General features: G+C 38.7%; 1 protein-coding gene across 1 annotated transcript in view; it reads left to right on the plus strand.

Moving 5' to 3' along the window:
- The window catches only part of LOC148949151 (putative OPA3-like protein CG13603), a 42,914-nt gene extending 29,517 nt beyond the window's left edge, over positions 1–13,397 (plus strand). Inside the window, exon 2 of the mRNA XM_089093204.1 lies at positions 12,964–13,397. Within this exon, the coding sequence (XP_088949330.1) occupies positions 12,964–13,313 (350 nt within the window). The 3' untranslated portion in view covers positions 13,314–13,397. The remainder of the gene's footprint in view (positions 1–12,963) is intronic.
- Positions 13,398–14,006: the final 609 nt, after the last annotated feature.

Below are 14,006 nucleotides of genomic sequence, written 5' to 3' on the forward strand. Positions count from 1 at the left end.
AGGTTACGTATTTAATATATGCCATGCTTTACACACCTCCCTCCCCCCTAAAGTACAAATATATAGCCCGAATTTGTTTCTAAACTATTATATTTTCATCCTATTTTGTTTTGTTTCATTAGCATTAACCAAACTTCACATTTCGCGTGTGTACTAGATTCCATACAAGTACCAAAAAATCTACAATACATTTGCTCTGCCCCCATCTGCTCGCTCCGTCACCTTTTTAGAATATGTTTGCTATCATAGGCAGCGCAATAGCGCTGCCTCAGTAAAGAACGATGTGGGCACATTGTATCATTTATTTAGGTACTTGAGCATTATAACTAAACCAGCGCCATAGCCTGTACAAGGAAACCAGATAAACGAGTATTTGCTAGATAAATGGAATGCAAAGCGCGGTTTCTCATTGCGTTTACAATATTTAAACGATTGTGTTTTGGAGTTTACGGGGGGGGGGGGAGAAAGATACCTAGGTTTGGTTACGTATTTAATTTATGCTATGCTTACCCACCCACCCCCTAATGTGCAAATATATACCCCAAATTTACTTCTAACTTATTATATATTCATCCTATTTTATTTTATTTCCTTAGCATTAACCAAAATGCCCTTTTTAAGAGTCGAAAGTGATTGGAGGGCAACTAAACCCCCTCCAGCGCCCAACATTTCCCCAAACACGTCCAATCAAAATTTTGAGATAGCCATTTTGTTCAGCGTAGTTGAGAAGGTCCAGAAATTATGTATTTGAGGATGACAACTCTCCTACAGCCCTCTGGGCAATGGTTGTAAGTTGTTCCATGGGGACATATAAGATTTGTATAAAAAGAGTGATCGTATAAACTTCGGATGGGGCTCATTGGATTGTAAATCAGAATTTCTAGTGCCCCTTTTGATATTCAGAGTAATGGGAGGGTGGATACCCCCCCCCCACCTCGTATTTTCAAGAAACGTATCTGATAGAAATTTTGAGATGGTCATTTGTTATCGCAGAAATTCCGAAAAAGGCTCATTCGATTGGAAATCGAAAGGGCTAGTGCCCTTTTTAATACTCGAAAAATGATTGGAGGGTAACTAATACCCCTCCCACGCCTACCAATTTCCCAAACACATCCAATCAAAATTTTGAGATAGCCATTTCGTTCAACGTCAATGAGAGGTCCGAAAATTATGTCTTTGAGGGTGACAACCCCCCAGAGCCCTCAGGGCAAAGGTTGTAAGTTATGCCTTAGGGGCATATAAGGTTTATATAGAAAGGATGATTGTATAAACTTCGGAGTGTGCTCATTGGATTGGTAATCACACGTTCTAGTGTCCTTTTTAAAATTGAAAGTGATCGAAGGGTGGATAACGCCCCTCTCCCCCCCCCCCCCCCACCTACACCTCGTTTTTCCGAAATAGATCTGATAGAAATTTTGAGATGGCCATTTCTTGTGGTAGAAACTTCGAAAAAGGCCCATTCGATTGGAAATTGAAAGGGTTTGTGCCCTTTTTATTAGTCAAAAGTGAATGGAGGACAACAAGCCCCCCCTCCGCGCCCATCAATTCCCAAAACATATCTAATCAAAATTTTTTGATAGTCATTTTGTTCAGCGTAGTTGAAAGGTCTGGAAATTGTATCTTCGACAAGCCCCATACCTTCTTAAGACCAGAACATAATTTGCACTTTACTAAAAAAAAAAATAAAAAAGATGGCTATGGATTGTCAGTTTAGTATACATATATATAGACTCATATAGACTCATTTATTTATAAACAACTATCGTAGCCGTGGCCGAAGCCGTGACTGAATGGCGCTGTTTAGTACATTGCATAAAACTGGTCACTGGCGGTTTAAATAACTGACAAAAAAAAGGCACGAATGAATTGCTGTGTCGGGTTGTTCGATACTTAAGCGGCACTAGTTGGTTTTCATGGCGGGTGTTGGCGGTGATAGGCGCGGGTGGGGGAAGCAATGAACGGTGTTTCTGGGACGAAAGAAGGGACTGCCCAAAATTGCACATCAACTGCAAGCGCCTATTACGGAACCTTGGCAGTCGTAAGGTACTAAGGGCAGCCTCATAAGAGTTGTATTTCAGGCCTAGTATCACTTTCACTGCCCGTTTTTGAATAGCCTCCAGATTTTCACTTAGGTGGGCAATATTATGAGCCTGAGGGCCCCACACAGGACACGCATATTCTAGGATAGGGCGCACATATGTGACGTAAACCGTCTTCAGCTGACTTTGTGAGAAATCCAGTCGGCACAAGGTAATTAGCGACCGTAGTGCACAACTACCTTTTTTCAGCAGACCGGCGATGTGCGGGCTAAATGAACAGTCGACACTGAAAATAACCCCAAGAATCACTGAGGTTGAGGCGGTAGGGTACCACGGATCCGGGCATGAGAGGTCACGCTTAAGCGGATTAAACCTCATTACTTTTGTTTTATTCACATTAAGCTGGAGGTCATTGATGCTACACTGCTCGAGAAAGGATTTACTGATCTCTCTGCTGAACTGGGGATACACGTCTGACTTTTCAGCAAGATATTTCAGAAGTAGGGAAATATCGTCCACGTATTTGAATCTGTCCTCAAACTCGAGGATAATGTAGTTAACTACCGCTAAAAACAAAACAGCTGCCAGCTTAGTGCCTTGCGGCGCGCCACACGTCTGTTCAGCCCACTCAGAGTTTAAGTCACTTGGGAAGACGGCATAGAGACACTGGTAGCAGTTACACAGAAAGTAAACAACTAAGAGCAAAAGATACTTCCTAACGCCCGTCTTTTCGAAGTTATTTGCTGCTGTATAATGGCTGATCAAGTCATATGACTTACTATAATCAACTCAAAGCAGGTCAAAGAAGCTACTGTCTTTGTCCAGCCACTCGGTAATAAGGTGGTAGAGACGTACTAGATAATGCATCGTACTACTCACTTTCAAGCAGCCGTACTGAAACGGATCAAGGGCTGGCTGAACTTGGGCTAGGAGCTCTCTATAAATAAAGGATTTGGTCACTTTAGCCATATTAGGCGTAATAGAAATCGGACGAAGCTGATCACAGGATTTCGGGTCTTTGACTTTGGGTAAGACGCGCACGTGGGCTTTTTTCCAAGCACTCGGGAATTTGTGCTGCTTGAACGACTCATTGACCACTGATGAGAGTGGTTTTGCTAGAAACACAAAATTTTCTCTTAAAAGTTTAACTGGCAATTCTCCTGGATAAGAAGCACAGTTGCTTTTCAACTTTTGAAGTTCTTTATACACCGCGAACTCGGATACCTCAAACGATTGTATCTTCAGAGACGTCAGCAATGAAGGCTTGGATTTCGGCTTCGGTGAAGGACGGGTGAGTAGTACAAATTGAAGTGAAAAAGGCGTTCACTTCAGCTGATTTTATCAGCTGATTTAACCAAGTCAAACTCAAAACGAGCAGAAATTAACATAACTTGGGCGCAAACCCTTATGCCTTCCCAAGGCCAGAACAAAATTTGCACTTTACTGAAAAAAATATAAATGTTTTTACTTTTATAACTTTAATAAATCAAATAATTTTAACATTTTGATTACTAAATATCAGTATATGTATATTATACTGACAATGCACATTCATTTGTACTTTTTCAGTAAAGTGCAAATTTTGTTCTGGCCTTGGGAAGGCATAGGGGTTTTGCGCCCAACTTATATTAATTTCGGCTCGTTTTGAGTTTGACTTGCTTTTTTTTGTAATTTCTGTTTGTTTTGGGTTTTATTTATTTATCGATGCTGATTTGTGGTAGTTTTGAACTTGGTAGATTATTTGATTTTATTTTTGCTCATTTTTTGTTTAATGGAGTCCTTTGAATTTTCGCTCATTTTTTTTTTAATGGAGTGTTTAATGGAGTCCTTTTTGTTTAACTAGCCCTTTGAATTTCAAATCGAATGAGCCGTTTTTTAAGTTTCTACTACAAAGATTTCAATAAAAACCTTATATGCCCCCAGGGCATAACTTATAATCCTTGCTCTGAGGGTTGTGGGGGAGTGTCCTCCTCAAAAACATGTTTTCTATCTGGAAATCAACTACCCTGAAGAAACTGAAAATTTTTATTGGATGTGTTTGGGGGAATGATGGGCGTGGGGGGGGGCTAGTTGCCCTCCAATCACTTTCGACTATTAAAAAGGGCACTAGCGCTTTGAATTTCCAATCGAATGAGCTTTTATTGAAGTTTTTACGACAACGCCTTCTTTAAAAACCTTATATACCCCCTGGGCATAACTTAAAACCCTTGCCTTGAGCGCTGTAGGGGAGTGTCCTCCTAAAAAACATATTTTCTATCTGGAAATCAACTACGCTGAAAAAAATGGCTATCTCAAAATTTTGATTGGGTGTGTTTGGGGGATGAAAGGCGTGGGGGGGCTAGTTGCCCTCCAATCACTTTCGACTATTAAAAAGGGTACTAGCCCTTTGAATTTCCAATCAAATGAGCCTGTTTTGAAGTTTGTACGACAACGCCTTCTATAAAAACCTTATGTGCCCCCAGGGCATAACTTAAAACCCTTGCTCTGGTGGTTGTAGGGGAGTGTCCTCCTCAAAAACATATTTTCCATCTAGAAATCAAGCACGCTGAACAAAAGGACTAGCACAAACTTGCGATTGCAGGGGTTTGGGGGAAGGCTGATCGTGGGGGGGGGGGCTAATTGCCATACAATCAATATCGACTATTAAAAAGGGTACTAGCTCTTCGAATTTCAAATGGACTAAGCCAGTTTTGAAGTTTCCACGACAATGCTTTCTATAAAAACCTTACATTCCCCCAGGGCATAACTTAAAACCCTTGTCCTGAGGGTTGTGGGGGAGTGTCCTTCTCAAAAATGTATTTTATATCGTAAAATTAAGTCTACTGAGAAAAATGACCGTCTCCAAATTGGGATGGGATTTAGTGGGGGGACGGTTGGACGTGAGGGGGGGCTATAGGCCCCCCTATCACTTTCAACTAGTAAAAGGGTACTAGATCTTTGAGTTTCCAATCGAATAAGTCTATTTTGAAGTTTTTATGACAATGGCGTCTATAAAAACCGTATATGCACCTAGGGCATAACTTAAAACCCTTGCCCTGAGGGTTGTGGGGGTGTGTCCTCCTCAAAAACATATTTTCTATCTGGAAATCAACTACGCTGAACAAAATGGCTAACCCAAAATTTTGATTGGATGTATTGGGGGGAAGGATGGGCGGGGGGGGGGTCTATTTGCCCTCCAATCACTTTCGACTATTAAAAAGGGCACTAGCCCTTTGAATTTACAATCGAATAAGCCTGTTTTGAAGTTTATACGACAACGCCTTCTATAAAAACCTTATATGCCCCCAGGGCATAACTTAAAACCCTTGCCCTGGTGGTTGTAGGGGAGTGTCCTCCTCAAAATCATATTTTCTATCTGGAAATCAAGCACGCTGAACAAAATGGCTATCTCAAAATTTGGATTGGTTGTGTGCGGGGGAATGAGGGGCGTGGGGGGGGGCTAATTGCCCTCCAATCACTTTCGACTATTAAAAAGGGTACTAACCCTTTGAATTTACAATCGAATGAGCCTGTTTTGAAGTTTCTACGACAACGCCTTCTATAAAAACCTTATATGCCCCCAGGGGATAACTTAAAACCCTTGTCCTGAGGGTTGTGGGGGAGTGTCCTCCTCAAAAAGGTATTTTCTATCCGGAGATCAACTGTACTGAACAAAATCGTTGTCTGAAAATTTGAATGAGAGATGTTGGGGAGTATGAGCGGTGTGGGCGGGGGGCTATTTGCAAGACAAACAGGTTCGGCCATTAAAAAGGGTACAAGCCCTTTGATTTTCCAATCGAATAAGCCTGTTTTGAATTTTTTACGAAAACACATTTTATAAAAACCTTGAATGCCCCCAGAGCTAAACTTAAAACCCTTTCCCTGAGGGTTGTGGGGGAATTTCCTCCTCAAAAATATATTTTCTATCTGTAAATCAACAACGCTAACAAAATTGCAATCTCAAAATTTTGATTGGATGTATTTGGGGGAATGATGGGCGTGGGGGGGGGGGGGGTTAGTTGCCCTCCAATCACTTTCGACTCTTAAAAAGGGTACTACCCATTTTAATTTACAATCGAATATGCCTGTTTTGAAGTTTCTACGACAACGCCTTCTATAAAAACCTTATGTGCCCCCAGGGCATAACTTAAAACCCTTGCCCTGATAGTTGTTGGGGAGTGTCCTCCTCAAAAACATATTTACTATCTGGAAATCAAGTACGCAGAACAAAATGGCTATCTCAAAATTTTGATTGGATGTGTTTGGGGGAATGATGGGCGTGGGGGGGGCTAATTGCCCTCCAATCACTTTCGACTATTAAAAAGGGTACTAACCCTTTGAATTTACAATCGACTGAGCCTGTTTTGAAGTTTCTACGACAACTCCTTCTATAAACACCTTATATGCCCCCAGAGGATAACTTAAAACACTTGTCCGGAGGGTTGTTGTGGACTGTCCTCCTCAAAAATATAATTCCTATCTGGAAATAAACTACGCTGAACAAAATAGTTATCTCAAAATTTTGATTTGATTTGTTTGGGGGAATGATGGGCGTGGTGAGGGGGGGGGGCTAGTTTCCCGCCAATCCCTTTTGACTATTAAAAATAGCACTAGTCCTTCGAATTTTCCGATCGAATTTGCCTTTTTTGAAGATTCTATGACAACGCCTTCTATAAAAGCCTAATTTACCCCAAGGGTAGAACTTACAACTCTCGTCCTGAGGGTTGTTGGGGAACGTCCTCTTCAACAACGTATTGTCTAACACGAAATAAACTACTCTTAACCAATTGGCAAATTCAAAATTTTGTTTGTAGTTATTTGGGGTAATGATGGGCGGGGGGGGGGGGCTAGTTGCCCTCCCATCACTTTTAAATCCTAAAAATGGCACTAGCCCTTTGAATTTAAAATCTAATAAGACTTTTTTGAAGTGTCTACGACAACACCTTCTGTTAAAGCAATATATGCCCCCAGGGGACAGCTTAAAACCTTGGCCTTGAATTTTGTGGGAGAGTGTCCTCCTTAAAATCATATACTCTAACAGAAAATAAACTACGCTTACAAAAATGGATATAACACAATTTTGATTAAATGGTTGGGGGGAATTGATGGGTGTGGGGGGGGCTAGTTGCCCTTCAATCACTTTCGACTATTAAAAAGGGCACTAGCCACTCCAATTTCCAATCGAATGAGCTCTTTTTGAAGTTTCTACGACGTCTCCTTCGATACGAAGTGCCCGGGTATGGAGAAAAAAACAAAAAAAAAAAAAAAAAAAAAAAAAAACACATTGTGCCCACATCGTTCTTTACTTAGGCAGGTTTTTTGTTGGAAAACATCAAAAAACAAAAAATCACCCTCAACCAAGATTTTGAAAAGCTCATTTTTGCCCTCCCCAACAATTTTCGAATTGACACCTCATAGTATCTATAAAACAAAAAAAACGATCTTTCTGTAAGCCATGTTTTCGTTTATTATCATTATTATTATTTTTTTGTGAAGTGAAGTTGGTTAGGGGTTGCCAGAATCTATGACCAATCACTATGGGACAAGGCCGTATCTCGAGAGGGGGACTACTTGGTTTGAAACCCCCTCCTCCAAAATTTTTGTCCGACTTGTAAAATTAACTAAAATGTACACATACGAATTTTTTATTTGTTAATTTTTTTTGTGCACTCCAAGCAAAAATACCCTCCCCACCACAAACAAAACCTAGAAAATGGTCATGGTTCTGGATCTGACGTACCCCCTCTGAAAAATTCTTCCCTGGAAAATTTCCCCCATGAAAAATTCCCCTTCCCCGTGGAAAGTAATCTAAAATAAAGCCACACCATTTGGTTCAGCATAATAGATAACCCTACTGTTGAGGTTTTAAGGTCCTGTTAAGAAAAATGTGGACTTTGAATTTTTTTTTTTTTTTTTTTTTTTTTTTTGTGTGTGTTTTTTCCCCTGGTGTTATCGTATTGAACCGATGGTCCTAGAAAACTGGGAGAGGGCTCACTGGCACGAGTAATAAAAGCTCTAGAGCGATTTCAAAGTGACCGGAAAGATTGTACAACGGGAAAGTGGCGTTTTCGCCTATTTTGTGGAACCAAACTACGATTTTGCCCCATGGAAGAACAAGTTACATGGAGTCCATACAAGTATAGGTACTTCAGACACGAAAATCTTCTGGTGTACGCCTAGTAGACGATATCCAACAGTCTCAGCTGGTAAAGAACAAAGAATGAAGCAATTTTAATTGCAAGATCACCCAAATCGGTTGGTAAAAATTACCAACCACTCAGTTAAATCCGTTACCCTCCCCCCTCAAACATTTGAAACATGTTCAGGCTAAACCCAAATACAGGGATATTAGAAATTGAGAAACACTTCACCGTTTCCCCCTGACTGTCTTTTATATCTACCTGGAGGCTCACGAGAAGTTGGAAAATTTGGGCATAAAATGGGATTTTTGGGCACATGCTTCAACCTATACAATGCCCAATCGATCATCCCCCATAATAGCTGAAGTTGAATTCCCTGTCACTGTACATATTATTATCAAACATCAAGTGATTCAACATAGTTAAATGGAGCTTTAAAGTAAATGACTATAATAATCTTTTATTAATCTTTTCAATACTTTTGCCTCGAACAAAACTTATTAATCTTTCATTTGAATGTGGAGTTTTTCCGAATGCTCTAGATCGTGCTCGGATTATTGTTTCATATTAGTGGATTAAGAAACGACACAGCAAACTATTGACCTACTTTAATACTATCGATATTTAGTAAAATCTTTGTAAAGCCTATGCTTCGCCTCGTCTCAATATTCAACTCTAAACATATTCTACATGATTTTCTGTTTGTTTTTTGAATAAAGCACTCTGCTGAATATGTGTTTATGACCCTTTTGAATTTTTTACACTTTGTGTTAAATTCGGGATTAATTCCTGCTGCTCTATTCCTGGATATTTTTAAGGTATTTAATTCTCTAATCCATAAAATTTTTTTGTAGAAGATTTCCCATTTTGGTATAAGGAGAAATGTATTTGCTCCGTTTAACTCTTACATGAAAGGTAGATTAATTTCTATTCATCTACTTTTCTCCTCGCCCTCAGAAGTCGATTATGGCGTCTCTCAGGGATCATTTTTATGACCTGTGCTAATTTTAATTGATGTAAAGGATCTTTTTTATGTGTTAAGAAATTAGAAATCTAGACTTTGTCATCCTAAACCTTCATATGCCCATAGTGGCACCTATAGTTCGCCTTCTTCTCATGTCCTTGTTTCCTTTGCAGATGACACCACACTTAGCACTTCCTCGAGTTGGTTGTGAACCAGAGTTTTGGTATAATCTAGAAAATTTAATTGAGAGTAATTATATGATTTGGTGCTGTTTATCTTACCCTAAATTTTTCGAAGTCACGCCTATTTTTATCTTTTCGCGTGTTTCTCAAAATTTTCCTTAATTATCTGAAATTCATTCGTCAAATGGGATCATTCATAGATCTAAAAAATCGGTGTGTTCGTTTTTTGGGTATTCTTAGTTGATGAAAACTTGTCTTTCAAACGTCAAATTGATTTGAATAAAATGAACATATGTAGCAGTCTCGGTATTTGAAGGAAGCTCACACATACCTTTCCTGGATCAATTTTAGAATTCTTTTTTCACTGCTTAATCCAATCTTATGATTGTTACTGTCCAATAGTGTGTATGTCAACTTTCCCATCTCTTTTACAACCATTTTTTTAAGGTTTCAGGAAACCTCATTCAGGAAACTAATCGTTCAGGAGTTATCCCTTTACTTGATCTCGAATCACTGTATATTTTTTGTGTGCATGTTTCACTTTTTTTCAGCTTCATGGAGACCTCCCAATCCCCTAAGTATTTTCCCGTCTTCAATTAGCTCGAAGGTGGCACTCTTTTAGGTTGTTCAGAAAGAATAAAAAAAAACTGACTTCTTAGAAGCTATTTATTTTTTATTCTCTTTTTTGCTCAGGATCTATTAGAGCTTATTTAATCTATTTAGTTTGCTTAATCTATCTAATCTATTTAATTTTGGCATTCTACATTTTTTTCTCTTCTTTCTGTAAGTGACTTTTTTCTGAGTAAGAGATTTCTCCCACCAAGAATTCTAATGATCCTCTATCATTCTCTCATCAGTCCGCATCTACATTTTGGCTGTTTGCAGTAGACGATTTCTTCTGGGTCAAATTTAAAAAGAGTCCAACCTTTACAAAATAAAGCTATTACGGTATTAGGAAAATTTTTCAGACTTGAAAGTAGCTCTTTCGAGTTGCTTCAATAATATGAAAATTCTAAACATTTATAAGGTTAGAGATTATCAACTAGCTATTTTTGTTTATCAATGTTTGAATCGTTATTCACCGGAGTGCTTTTGGGAATTTTTTAAGTCTCACTCGTTTTATAATTGTTATGAAATTAAATAAAAAAACAAGTTTTTTTTTACTCAAAATAAGGAATAAAGTTAAAGTTAAAAACGAACAAAAATTATTCCGAACGTGAAAGGGGCTGCCCCCTCCTCAACCCCTCGCTCTTTACGCTAAAGTTTTCTATTGTTTAAAAAAAGTAGAGTTGTGAGAAAGTCAAACTTTAGCGTAAAGAGCAAGGCGTTGAGGAGGGGACAGCCCCTTTCTTATACGGAATAATTTCTGTTCGTTTTAAGTTTTAATGTCGCTCCTTACTTTCAGTAAAAATAACTTGTTTTTTTAATTTAATTTTTTAACGTTTTTGAATAAATGAAGGTTTTGATCTTGGCTCACAGTACATGAATAATTAAAACAAAATCTTCATATTAATTTACTTTTATTTGGTTGAATGGCTTTCTCGAAAGTTGTTTAATTTTATTTACGAATGTTTTTATTAGTAATAAATATACGTAACTTACGAATTAACTTACGTAACGAACTTCTGTATTCATACATTTTTAATACGTATATTAGGGGGTTCACACCCTAGTTAATACCTTGCTCTTTAAGCTAGAGTTCAAATTTTGTTCCAATTCTTTAAAAATGACCCCTTAATCACAAAGGCTGTCAATTAGAATAAATAGCTCTTATGAAAGTACTAAAACATCTCTGGCTTAAAGAGTGAGGTATTGACTAGGGGGTGAACCCAATCATATATGTAATATTTCCTGTTCGTTTAAAGTTTTGATGTTGCTGCTGTTGCAGTTGAAAAACTTGTTTTTTTATATTTAATTTCTGATCTTTTTTTAAATAATGCTGGGAAGTCCGGCGTCCCCTTCATAGCAATGACCCATCCCCCATGAAAAGTTCCTCCATGGAAAAATACTCCTAAATAACCCCCGACCCCAGGCACGAATTTGTTTCGGGGGGGCCCAATTTGTTTCGGGGGGGGCCAAATCCTTCAAACCCATTATTCTGTGACAAAAATCAGAAAATTATGGGAAAATGAAAAAAATCGTGAGATTTCGGGGATCCCGGGCCCGGAGGCCCCCTCCCTGCGTACGTCCCTGCCCGACCCCCCCCCCTCACTACCAGGAAAAATCTCCCCTGAAAACGTCTGTACTGTATACTTCCCAATAACCAATACTAGCCTATATGTTAACATTGGGTAAAGTTCATAACTTTCAGCCCTCCTCCCGGGAACTTCGGGGCTTAAGTCATCCTAAAAGATATACTTATAATATTTTCGAACATGCTGAACAAAATGGCTATCTCAAAATTTTGATCAGGTGACTTTGGGAAAACAATGAGCGTGGGAGGGGGCCTAGTTGCCCTCCTTTTTTTGTCACCTAAAAAGGGCACTAGAACTTTTAATTTCCATTCCAAAGAGCCCTCCCACGGTATTCTTGTACCACTGGGTCGATACGATCACCCCTGGGGAAAAAAAAAAAAAAATAAACACGCACCCGTGATCTTTCTTCTGGCAAAAAATGCAAAATTCCAAATTTTTGGAGATAGGAGCTTTGAAACCTATATAGTATGGTTCTCTGATACGCTGAATATGATGGTGTGATTTTCATTAAGGTTCTATAACTTTTAGGGGGTCTTTCCCCCTTTTTTCGAAAATTAGCCAAATTTTCTCAGGCGCGTAACTTTTGACTGGTAAAATTTAACTTGATGAAACTTATATATTTGAAATCATAATTAAAATCTGATTCTTTTGATGTATCTATTGGTATCAAAATTCCGTTTTTTAGAGTTTCGGTTACCATTGACCCGGGTCGCTCCCTTACTTACAGTTCGTTACCACGAACTGTTTGACTAGGCATTCTTCAGGGATAGTGTCTGAGGCTCGGAATACTCAACGCGGATCTTTATTTCCGTGTTTTGCATGACCACTGCTATGGAACTCACTCCCTGAGGGTATAAAGGTGACAGATAATGTTAGCCAGTTCAAGAGTGGGTTGAAACGTTACCTTCTGGGAAGTTGTTAATGATTTAAGTTGATTTAAGTATGTCTCGCTAGTGATTCGTTTCCACGTCCTTTAGTGTCTATCGACGATATTGTTTAATAGATTTTGTTAATAGTTAAAAGTTATTATATTTTCACTACCTGTTTGCTCTTTTTTTCTGTGATTTTGATTCCCATTGGGTTTCTCTCTCTCTCTCTCTCTCTCTCCCCCCTCTCTCTCTCTCTCTCTCTCTCTCTCTCTCTCTCTCTCTCTCTCTCTCTCTCTCTCTCTCTCTCTCTCTCTCTCTCTCTCTCTCTCTCTCTCTCTCTCTCTCTCTCTCTCTCACCGAAACTTTTTATAAACAATGATTTCTCTTCTATAAAGCTTGCAGTCATTTTTTAGCATTTCTAGCTTTCTTCCCGTAGATATCTTCTAGGACCTTAAAAAAATGTGGAAACAACGTGAATTGAAGTAGAAGTAATCCACTAATTTTTTTGCAGATCACAAAGTACAATTTTTATTGCTATAGTATTTCCTAAGAGAACCCCTGCTGTATTGGTTTGAAATAGTCGATTCTTTTTTAGGCTATCACAGATTTGAAATTAGAACAAAAATGTGGGCAATGAACATGCAAAAACCTGAGCAGATTGAAAAACTTGATGAAAATGCTGCTATTGAATCTGGTGCGACAATTTTAGGAGAATTTATTATATTCAGTATTGGTGTTTTATTAGTGTCAATGGAATACGCAAGACAGGTAAAAAAAGACAGCGCAAAAGAACAGGCCAGACTAGACGCGTGGAATGAACTGGAAAACAAAGTGAATTGTGTCTGTGAATCTGTCCAAGGCTATGAACAGCAAGTAAACCAGCTCAAAGAACTACTTCAAAAGTTAGAGAAGAGTATGAACGAAAAAGTAAAAAGCAAAACGTGAAACAGCTTAGTTTCGTAGGTTATGTGCTTGGTGTGAAATTCGAGTTTAATTAGCCAAAATTAAATTACTATTTTTATTCATAAATGTTTTAATTCTTTAATAAGCAGTGCAATAGGCTGCCTAAGTAAAGAGCGACGTGAGCACAATGCATTGTTTTTTTTTCACCTAGGTGTTTTGTATAGAAGGAGTTCTACACGAATAGGGCACTTCTTAGTATAGGCCACTTCTTAGAAACTACGAAAGCAGCTCCTTCAATTATAAATTGAAAGTTCCAGTGCCCTGTTCATTTCCACAAACACATCCAAAATTTGGAGGCGGCTAATTCAATTGGGAATCGGAAGTTCTAGTGCTTTTTTGAAGAATCAAAAGTAATCGGAGGGCAACTAGCCCCTTGCACCTTCTTTTACCCACATGCAGCCGATTGAAATTCTGAGTTAGCCATTTTATTCAAAAGATCATATAACAATGCCTCCAGGGTTGACACAAACCCCCAGAGCCTGGGGATCCGATCAACATTTTAAGATAGCCATTTTGTTCAAAGTAGTCGATAGATTGTATAAGAATACCTTCAGGGTTGACACAGCCCCCAAGAGCCCTTGGGCAAGGGTTCTAAGCTATGGCAGGTGTGCATATAAGGTTTTTGTTAAAATTGAAAGTTCTAGTGCCCTTTTTCAATTTAATAAAAGGCTTTAT

This window comes from Artemia sp. Qi Xiang Cuo, chromosome 8, assembly GCF_049724085.1.
Source record: "Artemia sp. Qi Xiang Cuo chromosome 8, ASM4972408v1, whole genome shotgun sequence".
Lineage (NCBI taxonomy): Eukaryota > Metazoa > Arthropoda > Branchiopoda > Anostraca > Artemiidae > Artemia > Artemia sp. Qi Xiang Cuo.